General features: G+C 36.7%; 1 protein-coding gene across 10 annotated transcripts in view; it reads right to left on the bottom strand.

The window, feature by feature from the left end:
• Positions 1-229: 229 nt before the first annotated feature.
• The window catches only part of CLCN3 (chloride voltage-gated channel 3), a 61,621-nt gene continuing 41,219 nt past the window's right edge, over positions 230-20,631 (bottom strand). For 5 of the 10 annotated variants that reach the window (XM_030449474.1, XM_030449469.1, XM_030449470.1 and 2 more), the window contains 10 exons: positions 20,430-20,617; positions 19,640-19,762; positions 18,219-18,425; positions 16,481-16,561; positions 14,739-15,284; positions 11,011-11,197; positions 9,278-9,676; positions 7,428-7,644; positions 4,966-5,041; positions 230-3,306 (listed from right to left, as the gene is read on the bottom strand). In XM_030449474.1, coding sequence (XP_030305334.1) covers positions 3,148-3,306; positions 4,966-5,041; positions 7,428-7,644; positions 9,278-9,676; positions 11,011-11,197; positions 14,739-15,284; positions 16,481-16,561; positions 18,219-18,425; positions 19,640-19,762; positions 20,430-20,617 — 2,183 coding nt within the window. In that variant the 3' untranslated portion in view covers positions 230-3,147. The remainder of the gene's footprint in view (positions 3,307-4,965; positions 5,042-7,427; positions 7,645-9,277; positions 9,677-11,010; positions 11,198-14,738; positions 15,285-16,480; positions 16,562-18,218; positions 18,426-19,639; positions 19,763-20,429; positions 20,618-20,631) is intronic. The other 5 variants (XM_030449473.1, XM_030449478.1, XM_030449477.1 and 2 more) reach the window with 4 other exon arrangements.

Genomic DNA, 20,631 nt, shown 5'->3' on the forward strand with positions numbered 1-20,631 from the left:
TCTATTTTGGAAAAAAAAAAACCCTGGCATTTTTGACTGGGTTATGTGATTACTGATTTGTAGCCAAATACTAGGCTATACAAAGGCTGCATCTGCTAAAATTCTTTTCTATCTGCTTACTAGTTTTGTATGTAAAATTCTTAGCTGCTGTTTTTCTCTCAGGAAAAATAAATAAAAAAATCAATGCACCTATTGCACAAAAAAAAAGAGAAAACATGACAGAACAATAAATGGTCATACAGAAGTTTTTAATGTTTGATTAAATCATCACAGTAATCAGAATATTTACTGTAATGATATGCAGCTCTACCACATTATTTATAAATAAAAACATTAAGATCAATATTAAATACAGCTCTAGGCAACATCACAGATTAACAAAGAATGCATTTTTCATGAACCAGTAATTGATTTAAAAAAAAAGAAAAAGAAAAAGAAAAATATGCTGACACTTTGCCCCTCCCATCCACCACATTTTTTTTCAAATTAGTAACTTGAGTAAGGCGCTGGAAGTTTTACGACAGAAAATTTTTGTTGCACAGCATAGGCACACACACTTCATTGTCAGAACCTCTATTGTATTTTTGCCAGAAGACATTTTAAATGTCAACAGGAAATCTTAGCAAGTAGGAATAGCAAACAGAGATGTGCAACTTGTATGCAACACCTGGGAACGACACTGAAATTATAAAGTACAGCAGGGGTTGTGAACTGTATTTTAAGTCAGATGGTACAGGCTGTAGAAAAGTTAATGCGATACACACATCAGTGTTTTATGAGAAATGGCCAAGGTTTCAAACTAATGTAAAGCACTTTTTAGATGTGTCATCTGTTTATATTCTTCCACTGTAGAAAAAAAAAAAGACAACAGAAATGACAAGCACAACTCCCAGAGTTGCCTTCTACAAATAGGCCAAACCCTGCTCTTTGTGTAGTTTCTTCAGGCTTACGCAACGTAACAGAACACATTTTGAACCACTAACTTCATGTGGAAGAATACAGTTGCTGCAACTCTCCAATCTGAACACAGCCTGATTCCTTGTTCAGGTTCCAAATCCAGTTTTAATACAGGGGTTGATCACTATGAGCCCACTGGCACCTTTTGATTTTCTACTTGTTCCAGTTGCTTCAAGAGATGAGATGATGAGGTATGGATGGCAGTTTTATACTGAAAAAAATCAGTAAAAAGTCAGCAGAGCACTTAAGCACAGGCAGCGTTTTGGAGCTTGCCAAAAGTACTGGAATCTCATTTCAATATGTGGTACTTAAGATAAAATCAGACTGAGTACTTTACAAATAACGTTTGACGTAACTTTGATGAATGCCTTAAGAGTTTCCTAGGATTATTTTAGGCTTTCAAACTTTGTACTTTTACAGTCTTGCGGAGATAAATGTTGAAAGAAGTAATTTTTCTCTAACCTCATACTATAAACCATAATTTTTGCTATTAGCCACATTTCTTTTTTTTTTTCCTTCCAAACTGTAGGCTTATAGCATATTGCTTTCTTCCCATATTTTATTTGTATATGTTTGTGGTGGTTTGATGAAATGAAACAAACTGCTCTCCTGTCTGCAAAGAAACAAGTTAAAGAAGTTAGGATTTGTTATTTCACCTAGCACATATACTGTTGCTGAATTTTAAAATTCTGCCAAAGTTTCAAGTATTGGATTCGCTTCTGCCCTGCTGCTCATCTTCTATGGCTACATATCATTTACACTTCATATATTCTTGAGGGGAAAAAAAAGTCAGAAGCAATCTAATAATTAGAGTTGCTTTCTTCCAATTACTTTTAAAACCCTGCATTTTTTAAAAAATACAGTTTCCATATTACTGTTCCAGTTATCAGCTAGTAAAGGAAAAAAGAAAATCTCAAGGTAATGGCAGTAAAAGTTATATTTGAAAATTATATATGTATGTTGGATCATAAAGAAACCATTTTGTTTAAACCCTTCATCTAGCTGTAAACATTTGCTAATCCTCCATTACTTGCAGAGGATTATGAATTATTCTATAAAATCACATTAAAAAGGTAATTAGTTATGTGAGATATTAACTGATTCACATTTAATAGATTTTTTTTTTTAAATCCATACAAATATAAATAAAGAATGGTAAAACCTAAAGAAAAATAATATACATTTAGTGCAAGTTATGAGTTACATTTCTTCCTACCATGTCAGCAGTGGAACATCATTTGTGGAGAAGAAAAAAATTAAAATTACCATTCTCAAATTTTACAGGGGGGGAAAAGATCTCCAGTGTTGTAGCATGCAATTTTTACCAGATACACGTATACAGAATTGTTCCAGCTCTTAACTAGTAGAACAGCAGTATTTATCCTTGTACTGCACAACATTGGTATATATCATAGTGTTTTCAATAATACAAAAATTGCATAAGACCAGGTCACATTATTGATATTTCCTGCAGCAAAAACAGTATTTTTCTTTGAACCCCTAGCTTCATGTTTTTTTCTCACATCATGACAGCACACGGGCTGAAAGAAGTCTCAGATGGTTCTTACACAGTATTACCTGTTCAATCTGTTTTTGTCGCAGTGGATCTGTACTGCCCTAAGCATTTCATGATGTACACACACGTTTAATGGCACAAGAAAAACCCCCTTTCTTGTGATCAAACCTCAGTAATTCACAGTACATCTCAATATGAGAAACAGCTGCTTTGAAAGGGCACACCAACTTTACAGGGGCTTTGTTACAGCTCAGGAGAGAGAGAAATAAAGCTCTTCTGGAATGTAAAAGGTGACGTGTAATAATTATACATTTCATGAGTTAACACAACAGTTTTCAATGGTAAAAAGGGCAAGACTTTTCTTTCAGTCTCCGTAAGATGGCTCATTTCAGAACGATCCCTCCAGAAACAGGGACTAACAACACATCTCTTCAATGCTGAAGTACCAGGCTGAGGCTGGAGGATTGTGCCACCTCGCACAGCTCACCCACTGCACTATCATGGCAGACCTGACATCTCGGGACGCATCCAGTGCAGGACAGCAGCTCTCCCTCCCTCTGCTCCCATCAGCCTTCCTCCTCGCCACATATTCCCCCAGAACAGCTCCCGATTTCCAGCAGCACTGTTACACAAAAACCCAGCTCTCATCTCTGATTTTAGAAGAATCCCCCAGACTAAAGTGTTGTGCTATTCAACAAATGAACCTCCTCTTCTGTTTCCTCTCTCTCCTCAGCTATGGGTTTCAGTTGAACATTATTGAGGCGGGGTCTTGGTTTGCCGTCTGGGCCATATGACGGAGGATATCTTTTTTTGTTATAATGCCAAGGAGGCGCCTGAAAAGGATAAACGGAAGATCCAGATTAATCCAAGCGAGAAGATCATAAAGTATAACAAGTCTGTAGCCAAGTCCTTTTTGTTGACAGGAATAGAGCAAAAGTAATAAGCCTGATTTTCTTATTTAAACAGAAACATTTTATTGATAAAAATGCCAAGGAACCACTGGTTTATTAAAAGACAGCAATGCTGAGACACCACATTGGATGGTATCTCACAGCTGCAGTCCACTTTAATGAAATACAAGTAATACAAGTAAAGCCTGTGACAATTTTTATTTAACTTTTTGTTTCTACAAAAAATGAAATTTTAATTACCATATGCCAACAAAAAAGTAATGAAGAGGGACAAAGAAAAAAGAGGTATGAAAAAGAAGTGATATTGATCCCGTTTCATAGGGGAGGATGTTCCAGCCTAGCCATCAGAAGTGATGTACTGCTTGATGGCCCCAAATCCTAGTAGCAAATCAAACTCCCCTCCATTTTTTAAGTTGTAAGGATCCTTCCAGTCTGACGCACTGGCTCAGGATGAAGCTATTCATAGGAGCACACTGTATTGGCCATGAAACTTTTCTCATATAAACAATAATTAGCTAGTTTTTGGAGTTCACAGCTTTTGAAAATAAATAGTGAGAAATAGAAGAAAATTTTCCAGTTTAGATACTGTGCTCTTATGACAGGGTCTTCATGGCTTTTAAAACTGTAACTCTGCGAAATACTGAACGAGGTGAGACTGTCCAAAAGGATAATATCACAGGAGAAGCAAAAGCAGAATGAATGAGCTGCTGCCCTTGTTATTCTGGTTAGTACATTTTGTTTTGTCTTGTTAAAGGACGCATGAAATACTTGTGAAATATTAGCATAAAATGAGAACATAATTAGCATGTTTTGCACATGAGAGGCTAAAGTTGGTGGGTAGGTTTAGTAGAAAGGTAACTGGCGACCCATGTCCAACTTAAGACAAAGTCTACCTTCTATCTAAGGTTAGTTCACAACATCATGGTTAAAACAGTATCTAGATTCTGAAGTCAATATTCAACACAGAATGCCACTTCATGGTCTTGGGTTATGACTGACAATTTTTTAAAAGAGTACATTAACTGCTGTAGGAAACAGCAGCTGAATCACCCCAGGACTTTACTAAAATAAGAGTACTTTGAAAAAAAACATGTTGATAAGAGTGATTAAAGGGAAGATCTAATGCTGCAATACATTGAAAACGTGCTTGACTTTGCTTCTCAAAAGATACTTACTTTGTTATTTAGCAGCTATTTAAAGCCATCAAGATCAGAAAAGAAAATTGGCATATCTGAAAATCTTAATTTGAATTAGAAGGGGAAAAAGTGTGCCAAGCCATGTGTTTTCCCACCTGGGAAAATCAGCAGATCAACTAGATGGATCTATGTGATCTCGAGAACAAAAATATCACAAAGTCTATTGTTTACTTTCCTTTAATGTTGTGACTAACACTATGTCCATATTAAGAGCTTAATTTCTTCTAAAGGATTTTGCACATATTGTTTTATGGTTTAATACAAATTTTTAGCATAAGATTATATTATTGCTCAGCCGATGTCATAAAAGCCCTGAACAGTTCACAAGTTTCATGCTTCCTGACTTCTAATGTGTCTAATTATGAGATCTGATATATCTAATCACCAAGGGTTCGACGTGCTGCTTTAGTTGCTCGAGATGCTCTAATATGTTCTTCTTTGTGATGATCCCCAAGACAATCCTGAAACAGATCATGTTATGCTAATAACTGTGTATGAAATCAAATAAAAAAAAAAAGTTCTAAACATAATGAAAAAGGATTAGAGCAAAACTAAAAATAATTTTAAAAAATGGTTGCAGGAAAGCTAATGAGGTAAGTAAATGAAAAACTATTTCAAAGTCAGATCCTTTTCCTAGGCATTGCCTTTTCTCCCAGAATACTGAGCACAATCAGACTTTCAGCCACCAGAGCAGTATGTTTCCCATACCAAGTATGCACCTGGGAGGCATACTTCATCCCTTCTCCAAAAATTCATCTCTCTTCAGGTTTTAGAGGTAGTGAAACTAAAATCTACTGTATTTCCTTTGTTTACTAGTTATTTCTCCTCACACATACACCATATTCACATTTTAACAAGCTACAGTACGTGAACAAATTAATAACTGTGTAAAGTAATAGCAACTGAGGTATGAGACTGCACTGTAAAGCAGGATTATCTGATCCCCCTAGGAACTGTCATATTCAGACAAATTTCTCATTCATGACAGTATAAATTGAGAGCAACTCCCTGGAATGGAAATTCCGCTACAAATTAGGAGGAGTGAGGCTCAGTCTTCATCTAGGTCTATGTTTGTCATCAGGATCCGTTTCTGCACAGTTCCTAGGCCAATCTGCACTGGAATCAGGAAACTGATGTGTGTCTTCATGAGAGGATTATTCGATTTGCAGGAAATTTGCCAAATACAGATTAGACCTTGATGTTCATATGGCTATATGCCATGATTAAATACCACTGGTACTAGTATTTACTATCTCATCTTCCTGTAATGGACAGCATGCTTATGGAATATGAGAAGTTTGTAAGTTGAAGTAGGACAACAAATACAAATGTCTGAAAACTGAATTACAGCCTTCTATCCACACTTGCTGCTACTTCATCATAAAATAGTTAAAAAATATAATACAGTTTGACATAGTTTTCCACAATTAAGCTGTGTTTAGAGTTATTTTTATATCAATGTCAATATTTGAGCACTCAACCACAAGAGAAACTAATAAATAAATCATAGTAAATTTTCATTCTAGTTTTATCAGTTCAAATTTCCCTCCCAAAACAAGAATAATTGCATGCCTGCACTGACTTCTAAGTGTCAGATCATTATGCCCTGTCCTCATCTGAGATAGGTTTTTAAAGTAATTTATGCTTCTGAAAACATCTACTTGTCATTCTATACATGGATACATTGGGGGGGGGGGGAGGGGGGGGGAAAAAAAAAAGGCAGGAAGGAGAACATTTGAAAGAAATTTGTTTTAAAATACATCTGGAAACACAGACTTGAAAAACAATGAGATATTTTAATATTTGCCACTTATAACAGCAGTCCTTTTGTCCACAGCAAAAGAAACTCAGTCCCACTCAAATTTCAGGTTTCTTTGATTTGGTCCTGTGGACATAGATCCTAAATAACATGGATTAGTGGACCAGGTTTTGCTCCCCACGTGCCTTAAGAGACATGCTGGAGAAAAAGCAAGATACTATGGTAGGAGCTGCGGTGTTGTGTTTCAAGTGTTTAATGCAAGAGATACAGGAAAGCAGAATGTTAAAGGAACAGCTACACAGAAAAATCATGTAAAAAAAGCAGCAGTTTAGACAAGAGGTTTATAATTAACATTTACATTATAATGAAAATTTACATTTCCATGGTGTAAGGCCTCTTTATTTAGTGGGTAACCACATCACAACTCTCTACATTCCCCTTTAGAATCATTCTAAAATTTAAAATCACTTCCTTGAAGTATTTTGAAGTGCAGAAACAAAGGTTGCAGACTCAGGTTCCAGAACTAGAAGCAGTTACTTAATTCTTACTTTTCTGAGAACAAAAGCTTGGTGGTAAACACCATCACTGAACTACAGAGGAGCTTCTGACTGACATCATTTGATTGATTTGCCTATCGTCATTGACTGACAATCATGTCCTTCCTTACTTTTTATCAACACAGATATTTGTAGATGTTCAATAACTTCTACATTAGAGATTGCCAGGACCTATATGCAAGAATGAGGAAATACAGGCCTCAGACTGCACCACACAAGACTAAACTTCTGCAGGACACATGCAAGTTGCATACACAGAACAGTTGCTAAATGTGAGCTAATTTAAAAAAAAACATCTAAACATTACTGAAATCACGTCTGCTTACTTGGAATACAAGGGAGGAGTACGAATTTAAGAGATGCCACAGCACAGCACCTTCTTCATGAATAGTAAAGGTCCTTGGTTGCAGTACCCAACTTAACGGTTCAAATACCATGATCCTAGAATATATCCTGGTTCAAATACTCTGACCCTGGAAGTGAAAATTCTGTATCTGACAAAATCAGCAGCATTACTGTCACTTTACTCACCCGTTGTGTGTTACAAGGCACTGCCTCAGACCCAGTTTCCGGAAAATATCCACCACTATTTCCATTGGTGTGTGGTCTGTCACTGTGAAAGGGCTCATATCAAGTATGCTTCTAAGCTTCAATGGTCGAGGGCTTTCTGCTGGAAGCGATGGGGTATGCTGGGCAAAACAGACCCTGGAACTGCCAACAATCCCTTCCTGCTTCTTTCTAGCACTTTCTTTAAAGAAAAAAGTGGGGAATGGGGAACAGGAAAGGAAGAATTTATATTCTTGGAGTAAGATAATTCAGTACAAACAGACAGATCAATCAACAGTGCCAGGCTCTGATGTTACTCTCTAGATTCTGATTTTCTGATAGATGCAGTTTTGATGTTTCTATAGTCACAGCTGTATCCCCAAGAAGTGTTTGTGCAGAAATCATAAAAGCCATCTACCTTGCAGCTTTAACCATTCTTTGGCTGCTACCTTTCTCACTCCAGTAAATAACTTTTATTTACTATAAAGAGGTAGAAAGATTTTAAAACTAACATACCAGAAGCAAACAGACAGCTGATGAAAAGACTGGCAAGGGGAAAGCCAATCGCAGAGGACAGCTCCCCTGTCATTATTCCAATGGCTGTAATTATTGTTGGTTTGAAACCAAAGAACCCATTTATAATCACTCTGAAAATGCTGTCTTGTTTATAATGAATTTATTTACCTTTGTAAGAAACCAGATCATTTTCCTTTTCATGTCTCTACTACCTTAGTGACACTACCATCCCTGCCTATACTCTGAACTACTTCACACAACTCTCTTAAGACAGCCAAAACCCAAGACTGAGCAACTCGCACAGCGAGATCTCAGCAGCTGAATCTTACCTGTGAAAGTGTGTTATTAGAAAAATGTTCTGTCATTCCTCCATTTAGTCTTAAGTAAATGCAAGTTTAAACCAGTATGATGTCTATAATAATTTCCAAATTTTGGACATTATGCATACTATAATAGCAGTATACACAATATTTAGACCACAGGCAAAAGTTGTACTGAAGTAAAGAGTGTTGTGTTCACAAACGTTTTTTTTAAAACAGACTTTTGTGTCTCTGTCTCAAGTATCTTTGTTAAAGAGATAGTTGTCAATGTACAATCTTATGAATTGAAGAAAAAAACAACGTCATTTAAGATGCATCTTCCGTCATTGTTTTTATGCATTTTTTTTCCCTTGGTCATGATAGCGTCCTCAAAATCCACATAACTTTTCTTGCCACTGCACAAAGCATTGTGACAAGTATCACACAAGTTCTAACCCTCATCCAGAGAAAGAGGGCACAAAGTGGGCTTGTGGGCTCAAGTACTCAGGGCCAAATTTTGCGTTACACAGACAAACTGAAAAACAGAAACCTAAAACAATATTTCACTTATCTTCCCATAGTACAATCTCAATTGTTATAACAATAGTAAATAATATACTGTCAGAAAGAATGATATACATTTAGATTTAAAAATGGCTTGGACAGTAATTCTGACAGAATCCTGCTGTTCTAAAATAAGAATTACTTTATTTTGAAGAAGAACATCAGTGTAGTGTCACTTGAGCAAAAGAAATACTAGCAAAAGCCTTAAACCAAACAACACATTGGACTACATGATGTCTTGACTCACTTCAATTCAACAACTCCTCTTTTTATGACAGAGATTTAACCATCTTCTAACCATTTCAGAGCCTGCTACTGAAGTTAATCATACACTTCAATAAAGGAATAGACAGCTTGTGCCAGGTATCTGAACCTGAGATAAGTCTAGACACACAGAGTAAATTCTCTTTTAAAATATAAAATATTTAAAATCATGCAATACTAGAGGATAATTACCTATGGCAATAGTTAAATCTCTTCTTAGAGCAAAGCCCACTAGTCTCTGAGATTCTTTTGACATAATAACAGGAAAACCATTATAGCTGGTTTCAGTGATCAAGTTCTCTATGTCTTCAACTGTCATATTGTCCTGTGTCAGAACTGCTAAAGGAGGATCGCTTCTTCGAGGTCTCATAACATCAGCAGCCAGTGTTGTGTGAGTAAATTCTTCCTTTGCATCCAAGAAAGGATATCCATTCAGTCGGATGTGTGCCTCATAAATGCCTTCCCTACCAAAGGCATCTCCTACCCACTTACTGGTCATGACTGCAGCCATTAGAGGCACAATATATTCCAGCCCTCCTGTTAGCTCAAAGACAATAACTACCAGGGACACAGTCATCCGTGTCACACCACCTGCAAGAAAAATGGCAGTCAGTAACATTCTAGTATCAGATAAAAATTAATTTAGAATTTCCTACCTTCCTGTTGAGGACTACAAACATAACTTTGCCACTAAAGGCCATCTGACCAACATCATTCTGTATAAAACAAAAAGAAGCAGGCAGGAAAAATAAACACAAAACTTTTAGAAGCAAGCTTTAGGAAAAATTCCTAGAAAGTCAGAGACTTTGAAAAAATATGTGCAGTTCTTCCATGCAAAGTAAGAATAAAACTCATCCTACACCTAAATTAAAAATACTGAGAAATGCAAGAAATTCCAGTATCATAAGCATATTTTAAAAATGGAGTTAATACAGGGAAGGCAGAAGAAGCAATTCAACATCTATACTGTCCAAAGGATTAGGAATTTTATGCTGTTGCTGAATCATAGAAGTTAATGAGAATTTTGAGCAGATGAAATATCTTTCTGGGAAAATGGAAGAAGACAGGGATTATATTTCTCTTTGGTTACCACCAAAGAATGGTTAGCACCATTTTTTTCTGCCAAGGTTTCTGATGTTGTATCTTCATTCAATAAATAATACAATGTTTCTTCCAATGCATTCAGAAGTGATTAGAGTTGATCTATTAAACCAAAACAACCTCTCTAAAGCAAAAAAAATAAATTGTACCACTACTTTACTTGGTCGCTCAAATGCACATTTCCTTAAAGAAAAGGTCTACTTTTTTGGAGAATCTGTACTAACAGCTTTTAAGTTTAATTTCTAAGACAATGAAGTTACAAGCTAGGACAAGAAAAGGCTTTTTAGAAACTCCTAGTTTAGCTGCCCAACTTAAGCCTCCTTCCATGAATCTGATTATCAACAGTTTGCAAATCAAACTTGTTTAAAATATCTCAAGATGTCTGATGATTTGAGGAGTCCATTTCTGGATGTTCTGTCTGCGTTACAAATTTCAAGAAATTTTTTTGCAGTTCCTGTAGACATAGAAGCAGATCACATCCCTTCCTTGTAATACTTTCAACAGTACTTGAATCTGCAAATCCTCTACTTCATACATATCAAGAAACTATTTTTTCTGACTGATATGACAACTCTTGATACCAAAAAGAGAAAGCAAATGCTACTATTTAAATTCTTCTATTTCTCATCAATTTAGATTTCACATAATCACAAGGATCTGATGTTCTCCTGTAGAGATCTAAACATATTATTCTGAAGACAGAGAAGTCTATATAAATAGGTGTTCCAAAACTGCACAGGTTTCTATTTCCCTTAATTTTTAATCATTATTTTGGCAACATACAAGAAAACAGATACTTATTTACTTAGTTATATTTTAGTTACCTAAGCATGCAGCAGCACCAACCATGGCATAAAGACCAGGCGTAATACAGTCAGCTCCAACTTCACACCACTCCTTGAAAATGAACCAGTCATGATGGTAGTAAGCCAGCTGCTCCACTGCAATTCCTACAATCCTTCCTGCTATTGCTCCAATTGCCATACTAGGTATGAACAACCCAGATGGAACCTGAAACAAAAACAGAATTGCTGTCATGCTGATGGGAACATACCTGATGCATGATTTTACAAGTAGTTGGCTTTCTTCCTGAAAGAGACACAAACACTCAACTTGCCATGTTAAAACTACCTAAATTGACATTACAAGGTGAGAAAACCTTAACAATGCTATTGCTACCTCTGATCAACTTGGCTTGCTAAATGCATTTTTATGAGCACTTTTGTTTATATTTTACTGTATTTAAGAGCAAATTTAAGACCAACACAGGACCACAAGCTAGATTCTCAGTGCCAACAGCACAATTTTTACCATATGTCGATCAAGCTACTAGCCTGGAAAGCCTTACTATTTCCCATCTCCCTTATTACTTCATGTTCCTCTGTAACATTCTTTTACTAAACAAGCTTTGCCCCCAGGACTGCCTTCCCAAACTCCTTTCTAACACTGCTACAAATTAGATGGCCAACTACAATAGTGATTTTTAAAAGAAGCCTTGCTTACTACATGCAGTTTCTAGTCCAAAGTTGTTTATACAGAATGCTAAATACACTAAAAGAGAAAAAGCCTTGACAACTCCCTCTGCAAAAAGCAGGCAACATGGATTACTGTAAAAAAATATTCCTAGTGCAATTTTAGTTATTTAAACTGCTTTTCTGTTATTAACTAAAACCTGAAAAGGCTACACAGCCCTGTCATACCATCATGGCTTAGTAAAATATTACTTCAAGTCCTGTTTTAATCAACAGTTTCATTAGAAGTGAGAGTTAATCTGAGAAACTGCTGTTTCTTTTCTCCTCCTTAGGAAGCTCAATTCTTTCCAAAAAACATCCCAGTTTCTAAATGTCTCATTAAACTAGAAAAGCTCACTGCTTCTCCTCACAACGGTTGTCACTATGAAAATATTTTCTGTGACTATAAATAAGTAATAAAATTTTTAATTTTTGTCTAAATGCACATATGCCCATCTTGTCCAAATATCTTTCTAAAAATAAAAAAAAGTCACACTCCTGGTATAACACAATATGCAAGTTAATTTTTTCTGCTGGGCAGCCGTGCAATTTCAGCATTGTGCCATTCCGTACTATAGATTTTGCAATCAAATCCAATAGCTGGGGCAGAACTGTATTTCAAAAACTATTTGCATCATCATCATAATTATTAGTAGTGTTGTTACCAAGATTTATGGTCGCAAAGATTATTTCTAACATACAAACCAAGGACAAACAAAGGTAGCAAACTTTGTGTGTTGAAAGCCAGCAGCACAGTTTTTTGGGGAAAAAGTTTAAGAATCCTTCATTTCCTCCTGAATAGTATTACCTAAAATTTCAGCGTTCACTGAACTATTCGATGCTATCATTTTAGTATAATACGTAAATTGTACTTTTATACCATATCTAAATCCTTTTTAACCGTTAAAATACAATTTTTTAATCAAATTAAATTCTTTCTTGGTGAACAGTTCCATGGCACCAAAAATAAAAGCATTTCAGATATAAAAAGCAACTGAACAAATTTTTGAAAGTGCCTTAGACTCATCTGCTACAGCAGTATGCTACAGAAATTCACACTTCCCACAGAAATTACACACAAATTGTTTCTGATCCTTTATTAATAACTACTTACAAATCCTTCTTTTCTTTCTGTCACATGTGGATAATAGATAAAATCTAACTATAATTATGATTTTACAGCTGCATTTGTTTGCATAAGCCTCTGAACCAAAAGTCACAAAGTGGAGAGGACCTAGTAAAAAAGCCAGCTTCTACCTTGTCTCAGCTTTCTTCTCCAGCGCGTGCCAGCCTAACTCAAGTTATACTTCAGAGGAAGAAACTTATTACATGGCTCATATACCATCCTTGTAATAAGCAGGCCATCAGGAAATTGCTGTAACTTGCCACTTCTTCAGTAGTGTAGTGGCACACCGGTCAGGTTCTGAGGCAAAGCTGTCATCCCACCCCATTTGTTGGATCATCACCATTTAGAAACAATAATAAGTCTACTGATAATAAGAACAATATGTGTACAAAGGCCCGAAAAAAAAAAATCCAAACCAAAACCAAAAAACTCAAACAAACTGCTGCCAGATCAGCATCCTGGTGATTACTGTCTGGGGCAGTAAGAGCAGCAGGTATCACCATGCCTCACAGGAAGCAGCCAAGTTATTTTGCTCACCTCACAGTAAAACAGTTCCTGTGGTAGAAGCTTAATCCTGCAGGTAGCTACAGCTCCAGGAACTGACACCCTTAATAATGGTTTAAATTACAAAGTCTGGGGGGGGTTGTTTTGTTTTGTTTTTTCCCTTTCTTTCTGAATTTTGAATTTTCTCCTCCTTTCTATATCTTCATATACTGGCTGACATTCTCACCAGCCGTTTGCTTTAAAAGCTTCTTAGAAATGTATGTAGCACAGTTCCATCCACGACAGCAGCTTGATTATATGTTAGCTGGCAAAGTGATAATTATATTCTTACAATTTCACAAAAATAAACCCACCAAATTGCAGATGCTATAGCTTTGAGGAACCAAAATCAAATGAAGTGTAACCTCTATCCTTCAGTAATCTAGTGAAGACTAATCCACAGCCCCATGAGAATGACCCAGATGCACACAAACACATGAATGATAAATGTTAAAATTCTTAGAAGGGCAGATTTAGAGATTTGAGGGAAATACAGTGAGTGAATACAACAGATTGGAGCAGTCGTGTCATAGAACAATGGCTGAAATCTTGACCTATGGAAGACTAGCATTTAAAATATACACAATGGAGTTCTCTTACCCATCAACCAGTATATGGAAAATAGCATCAAATAACGGACTGCAACATCTTCTAAAATAGCACAGCATCTACTAAAGTAGCAACAGGTGAGAAACACAACATGATACTGTTCTGTCAATTAGAGAATGACAGAATGGTTGAGGCTAGTTGTGACCACTCCAGACTGTCTACCTCAACACCGCAGCTCAAGCAGGGTCATCAACAACAGCAGGCTTCCCAGGTTTGCATCCAGTAACCTGTTCCAGTGGTCAGCCACCCTCACAGCAGAGAAGTGTTTCCTTATGCATGCAGTTACATGGAACAGAAATGTAGACTAAAAAGTGAAAGCCAGTTTAAATACAAATCCTGCTTAGTGAACATTCCACTATACATTTGTGTTAAGACATGGTTGATAATGCTGTAGCTGCAAAAAAACCATAAAAGGAAAGTGGCTGAGCTTGAATTCAGCTGGACTCAGCTCTTGGAAATTTTAGAATCATCCTTATAGCTGAATCAGGCCCATACAAACAGCAATCCACTCATACAGTTACTGTCCTCCATTAAATTCAGCAAATTTTTATTCAGCTGAACAAAAGACCAGTTGGAGTATAATTAAACTTAATATTATTTTCTACAATAGTTCATTAGTAGTAAAAAGATCTTTCTTAAAAGGACCTACACATGCAGCAAATTCTACTGACAAAGCTGCTAGGTTTGAGAAATGGAAAATGAGAAGGGCAAAAATTAAATAATCACAGCAGATGATACAGACACTATATTCACACACACTTACCTTGATACCAAAGGTGAAGACTGTCATGATTATTTTAAATATGAGTGCTAAACACAACTGCCAAATAGCTGAATAGACTCCAGTGCCTGCTGGACGGTCAGGAATATCATCTACTATTTTGCTCGCATTCATATCATTTCTGTAGTCACAGAGGGAGGAAGATTCCAATGGCCCACAGTCTGTGAAGAGCTCTTTAATAAGCTCACTGGTGTTAAGCCTTGTGTATGGATTAGGAAATGCAATGACAGCTGTTATTGCCGCAACAATAATAACTTCCAGGACAGGATACTTCCCAAATTTTGTAGATTTGCGTCGGCGACACCATGCGATGTTTGCTCGGATGAAAAATGCCCCCCAGAGACCACCAAATACTCCCAGAAGAATAAAAGGAAGCAGTTCAAAAAGGTACCAAGGTGTGTGATATTCCACATAAAAAAGAACTAGGCGGCTATTACCAAAAGGATTGATGGACCTTAAAACAAATGCAGCTACTAAAGCAGCAAAAAATGATCTCCATAAAGTTTTCAATGGGAAATAGTAACTGACCTGCAAAATGCAATACATGAGAATTATTAGTGATTGAATTAAAAATACTGAAATGACTAGTTCATGCATGTGTTACAGTACTGCTGCTCACATGGTTTAGGCTTAAAAAAAAACAGTATTCTTACATTATCAGTATTATTTCTATCACTTGGAACACTGGCACTTTAGCCCATACTATGTATTAAAAAAGCTCTACAGCAATTCATATATGTATATATATGAATGTATAATGTACATATTCATACATGTATCAGTTTTGAAGAAAATACTAAAGCAGTATTGAAAACACCACTGGTTTAAGATTGTTAGGAAATAATGCATAGTAATTTATGTTAGCTTCTCTGTTTATAAGTATCTCTTACTAGTATTCCTAGGAACCAGACTGTGTACTAGCTGCTCTTTCGTATTTCCTGCTAACACTGTTTCATCTGCATTCAACATACACTGGAAGCTTTTTGGCAGATGTGTTCTTTTTATGAAGTAATATTTAAGTATCTTAAGGAAAAAATCCCAAAACAGGGCATATAGATAATAATTAAGCTCCACACAGCCTGATCTCAATTTAGAGGTCTGAGTTTTTTTGGAATTTTTTTTTGGCAACAAAGGAATTCCTCCAAATCCCCTAATGATATAGCAAAATTATACACAAAAGATTTTTTTTAATATCTAAATGTTATCTAAATAACATTTCTACGCAGTTTGAAAACAACTAATGAAAACTAATTTAACACTACCCATTTCCTGGAAAAGAGAGTTTGGTTGCCTTTTTAATAATTAATGTATTTGATTGTACTTAGTGGCTGAAACTTTAAGAAAAGTAATGTTTAAAAACTGTTAACATTAAATTGTCAATATGGTTTCTAAGGCCTCCTTCAAAATGAAAAAAATGAGACAATTTTTTTTTCCAAGAATTCACTCCTACTGTGAAAAACTGCTGTAGCTTTATCTCTACGTAACCTGTAATTATGACTCAGCCCTCCTTCAGAAAAATATAACTAAACAAAGTAAAGTTGACAGTCACCCAAAGAGAAGTATCTTTACTGTGTTTATCGGTAACAGCAGTCTGAACTTTAAAATGTGGGTCCAAGGATAATTTCCTTCTTAGAAAAGACTATACAGCTGAAAAGAGTGTAAAATTATTCATGCTAAAAGAGATTATTTTAATATCTATCCTTGAGTGCCATCTCTAGACATACCTCCTCCAGACTGAAAAGGACTCCACCAATTGGGGCACCAAAGGCTACAGATACTCCTGCTGCTGAGGCAGCTGACAAGACCTGGAAAAGAACAAAAGACAGGGTTTTTTGCAGTTTCCTTTAGACATGAAGAACAGAATCACACTGCAGATATCAGTTTCTTCTATGTTTCTATCAACAACATACAGACTTGCCAACAGAAAAATACCAAGTATATCAGAATGCTCATAAGATGTGGCCTGTGACCACAGCAGCCACTGACCTAGTTCTAGACTTGCAGAGATAAGGACACTACTCAAAGCCTCCCAGCAAAGAACCCAAAGGAGTCTGCTTCAGTATGACACTGCTAGTATCTCATTTTTAAGAAACTGTAGTAAGTTTTCTCTGTGGTAGGTGTGTGTGTGTCAGAGAAGTACACCAATGACAAATATTATTCAAGGAACAAAAATTGAGTACAGACTACATGGCTTCTGTATCAGCCCTGGAGATCTGCTGCCCAAAGCTGATGCTGGTGGTGCCTCTGTGATAAGATACTTATGAAGGGGTAAAAAACACTGCAGTGGTAGTTGTGAGAGAGAGGAGTAAGAAAAATACATGAGCAACGACCCTGCAGACACCAAGGTCACTGAAAAAGCAGCAGGAAAAGGTGCTCCAGTTGCCAGAGCAGATTCCCCTGCAGCTGGTGCTGAAAACCACAGTGAGGCAAGCTGACCCCATGAAGCTCATGGGGGACCACGGCTGAGCAAACCTCCCAGCCTGTGGGAGACCCCACTGGAGCAGATGTGCTCTGAAGGAAGATGGAGAGCACAGACAGAACATGCTCATGACAGGGGCCATGGCCTGTGGAGAGAAGCCCACACAGAAGCAGGTTTTCTGGCAGTAACTGTGGCCTGTGGAGAATCCAGGCTGAAGCAGATCATTCACATGGAAAGGACCCATGATAAAGCAGTTTGTGAAGGACTGTCTCCCACTGGCAGGATCCCACACTGGAGCAGGGTAAGAGCATGAGGAAGGAGCAGCGGAGGCAGCGTTACAAATTGATGCATCCCCCATTCCTAATCCCCTTGTGCCACTTTGGGATAGAAGAGTCGAGAGTGAAATTGAGTCTGGGAAGAAGGCACGGCTGGGGCAAGGTGCTTTTAGTTTTGTTTTTATTTCTCGTTATCCTACTCTGTTATTAACTGGCAGTAATATTCTTCAAGTTTAGCCTGTTTTGCCTTATACTGGTAAATGGCAAGTGATCTCCCTGTCCTTATCTTGACCTATGAGCTCTTCACCTCATTTTCTCTTGCTGCCTTTCTGAGGAAGATGGATGAAAGAGCAGCATGGTGGGCACCCATGCTAACCCACCACACTCACACTAACAACAAAAAACTGAAACACAGCAGAAACAATGTTGTTATCAACCCTTTTCCAGGAGTACTTTGTTCAGGAGTTCAAAAGTTCTCTACTGTCCTCACAGTTAGATACTCATCAATTACCAAAATGTCAAGCCAAGAACAGGGAGAATGTAAATAAAATCAAATGGTCTCTGAGGTGGGAGAAACAAATTTACTGTGACAAAGAAACAACTTGCCTTGGAGAACACTAGGGACAATACATTGTTCTTAACACAATAAGTAGTATTGATAATACAACCCTAAACACTGTCTGAGAGAACAAATACAATTTAAAAAAAATAATGGTGTAAAAGTATGGATTTTCAGTACATTCTAGAAATGGTTTTGCTAGAACTTACCTCTCTCTTTTTAGCTTCATTTGTGCTGTACTTTGGAAAGAGGTAGGAAAAAATATTCCCACAGCAGCAGGCAACATGTACCAAGGGACCCTCTTTTCCTAAACTTAAACCTGATGCGACAGCCAAGACTAAAGTAATGGTTTTTATCATCAAAGTCCACTTCCCCAAGTAACCTCTGATGATGAAGCCACTCAAAATAGTTTTTATCTGAAAGAAAGAAAAAATACTGTTATAGTATTCTCTCTTCTTCAGAAAATTACTTTTACCATTTTAGATGCATAACTTTATCACACTTCAAAACATGTATTGTTCTGACTGCTACACTGAGTCCATCTGGTGGCCAGAGACTTTCTGTTTGCAACTGAGTCTTACATGCTGGACAATATTTTACAATGTTATCAGATACACTTAGTAGAAATTTAATCTGAAGTAAATTATGATGTATTATGATGCCAATTACCAAGTGAAAGTCAGAAAACTCTCAAAGGAAAAATAAACCTGCAGAACTATACTCATCTGTTGTAGCAGTAACACATTTGCACAAATTTTACTCCACTCTGTTTTCTCCTTATACACAACCATTTCTACATAAAAATTTAAAGAGCAGATTCCTTGACATAAGTATGGAAAAGATCTTTTCCACTGCAAAAGATGTGCAAAAAATATTACTTTGCCTACCAGTATCATGTTATTAGCCTGGAAAATATGCTCATATTTAGGAAATAATATAGTTATCATAGGAAAGGACGTCTATGGATATGATATAGACAAAACACTGGACAGGGGTGTCAAGAAAGTAAAGATAAGCTAAATTTGGAACCTCATTCAGGATGAGATCTCTTCTGGAATAATGGCACAGAACTACTCTAGGCTGATTCAGAGGATTTGCCCTTCAATTTTCTACAGTGTGCATATATCAAGAAATACTTACAGAATGACTGGACCAGGCTTTGACTTTGGGTCATTCTGTTCATAGTAGCATACAAATATTGTAAAAAGAATGAGGTGTTGAGGATATTTCACCTTCTACTTTGTGACTGTCTGGTAGTTAGTGTTAGTTAAGGCAATTAAAGCCACTGCAACAGAAGATCAGTTGCTGTATCAAATGTCCTGTATTCTATAAGAAGGGTGTGGATTGGGGAAACTTCAGAAATCACTCTTCAGAAGTCTACTCTCTTCAGCTAAGTGCTTCCTTAAAAAGCAGTCCTGGCTGAAACACACAGCTAAATCCACAAACTCAAGACATTCTCTGAAATGTGCTGCTTTTTTTTTTCTCAGCAGCAATTAGCAAAATTACATTACTTCAGTTTGAATGCTTGGATTAATGTATTTCATCAAAGTCACATGGAATTCCCTCTTGGCAGCAGGAATTTTCACATTCACGTGAAACATCTATAACATATGCATTAATTAGACCTTACCTCAGGTATCCCTGAGCCACAGGCATAGGGAGCAAATACTTTCACCAGAGAAACTGCTAAGAAGGCAAAGCCTAAAGCCCAGAAAATGTACATTATGTAGTTCATTATGTATGAACCTGGACCCTAAAAGCAAAAACAAAACAAAAGTCAGAATATAAATTCAATGGAGAAGCAAAACCAATACTTAAAACAGCCCAGAAGTACTCTTGCTGCAAGTACAATTATGGATGCCTTTTGAGGGACTGTAATTATTACCAAGCCAAGAAAGAGAGTATTGTTTGAAAAGGATAAAGTCACAACACGTGCACATCAGCAAAGACTGGGTTATACAAGGTAGAAGGTGTTCTAATACTTCATGGTAAAAAAAAATAAACATAGCACAAGTATTTTTAATATCTGCTACTTGCTAAAATCTACTGAATAGTGAGTAAATCTTTTTTATTTAAAAAAATTTGTGGCAGAAAATATAAAACAAACCTATTCTTAGTTATCTGAGAGCGTCAGAAATTTTATTTTATTTTTTTATATAAAGCTATGACTAAGAATAGAAAATTCTGTGTTACTAACAGTCCTATACTCTTGAAGCTTCCTTAAACCTGCAACACTCCAATCCCCCTTGCAGTGCGCAAAATGCACATATATCACACTATAAGCTACTAATGAATTCAAATGCTGAAAACAGGAGCAGACACTGCAACCAAAATCCATGTTTAGTTCTTAAACGTTACGACCATTATCTTACTTCCATGTTCACCTGAACAAGACCATCTAAGAATGGGCATATACTTACTTCTGCTTGCCCAATTATTAGTTCTGCCCATGTTTTCCACTGTGGACATTTATCTCTCTCTTCAAATGTAATCTCATTTGAACCCCAACAACACTGTTCATGGTTAAACCACAAAGCACTGAGGCAAAAGCCTTCCTTTAAGTCAGTCATCCAGTCAGCAGCAATGTCAATTAATCCTGCCAGTGCCCCTGTCATAGAAACA

The sequence above is a fragment of the Calypte anna genome, chromosome 4A (genome assembly GCF_003957555.1).
Source record: "Calypte anna isolate BGI_N300 chromosome 4A, bCalAnn1_v1.p, whole genome shotgun sequence".
Taxonomy (NCBI): Eukaryota; Metazoa; Chordata; class Aves; order Apodiformes; family Trochilidae; genus Calypte; species Calypte anna.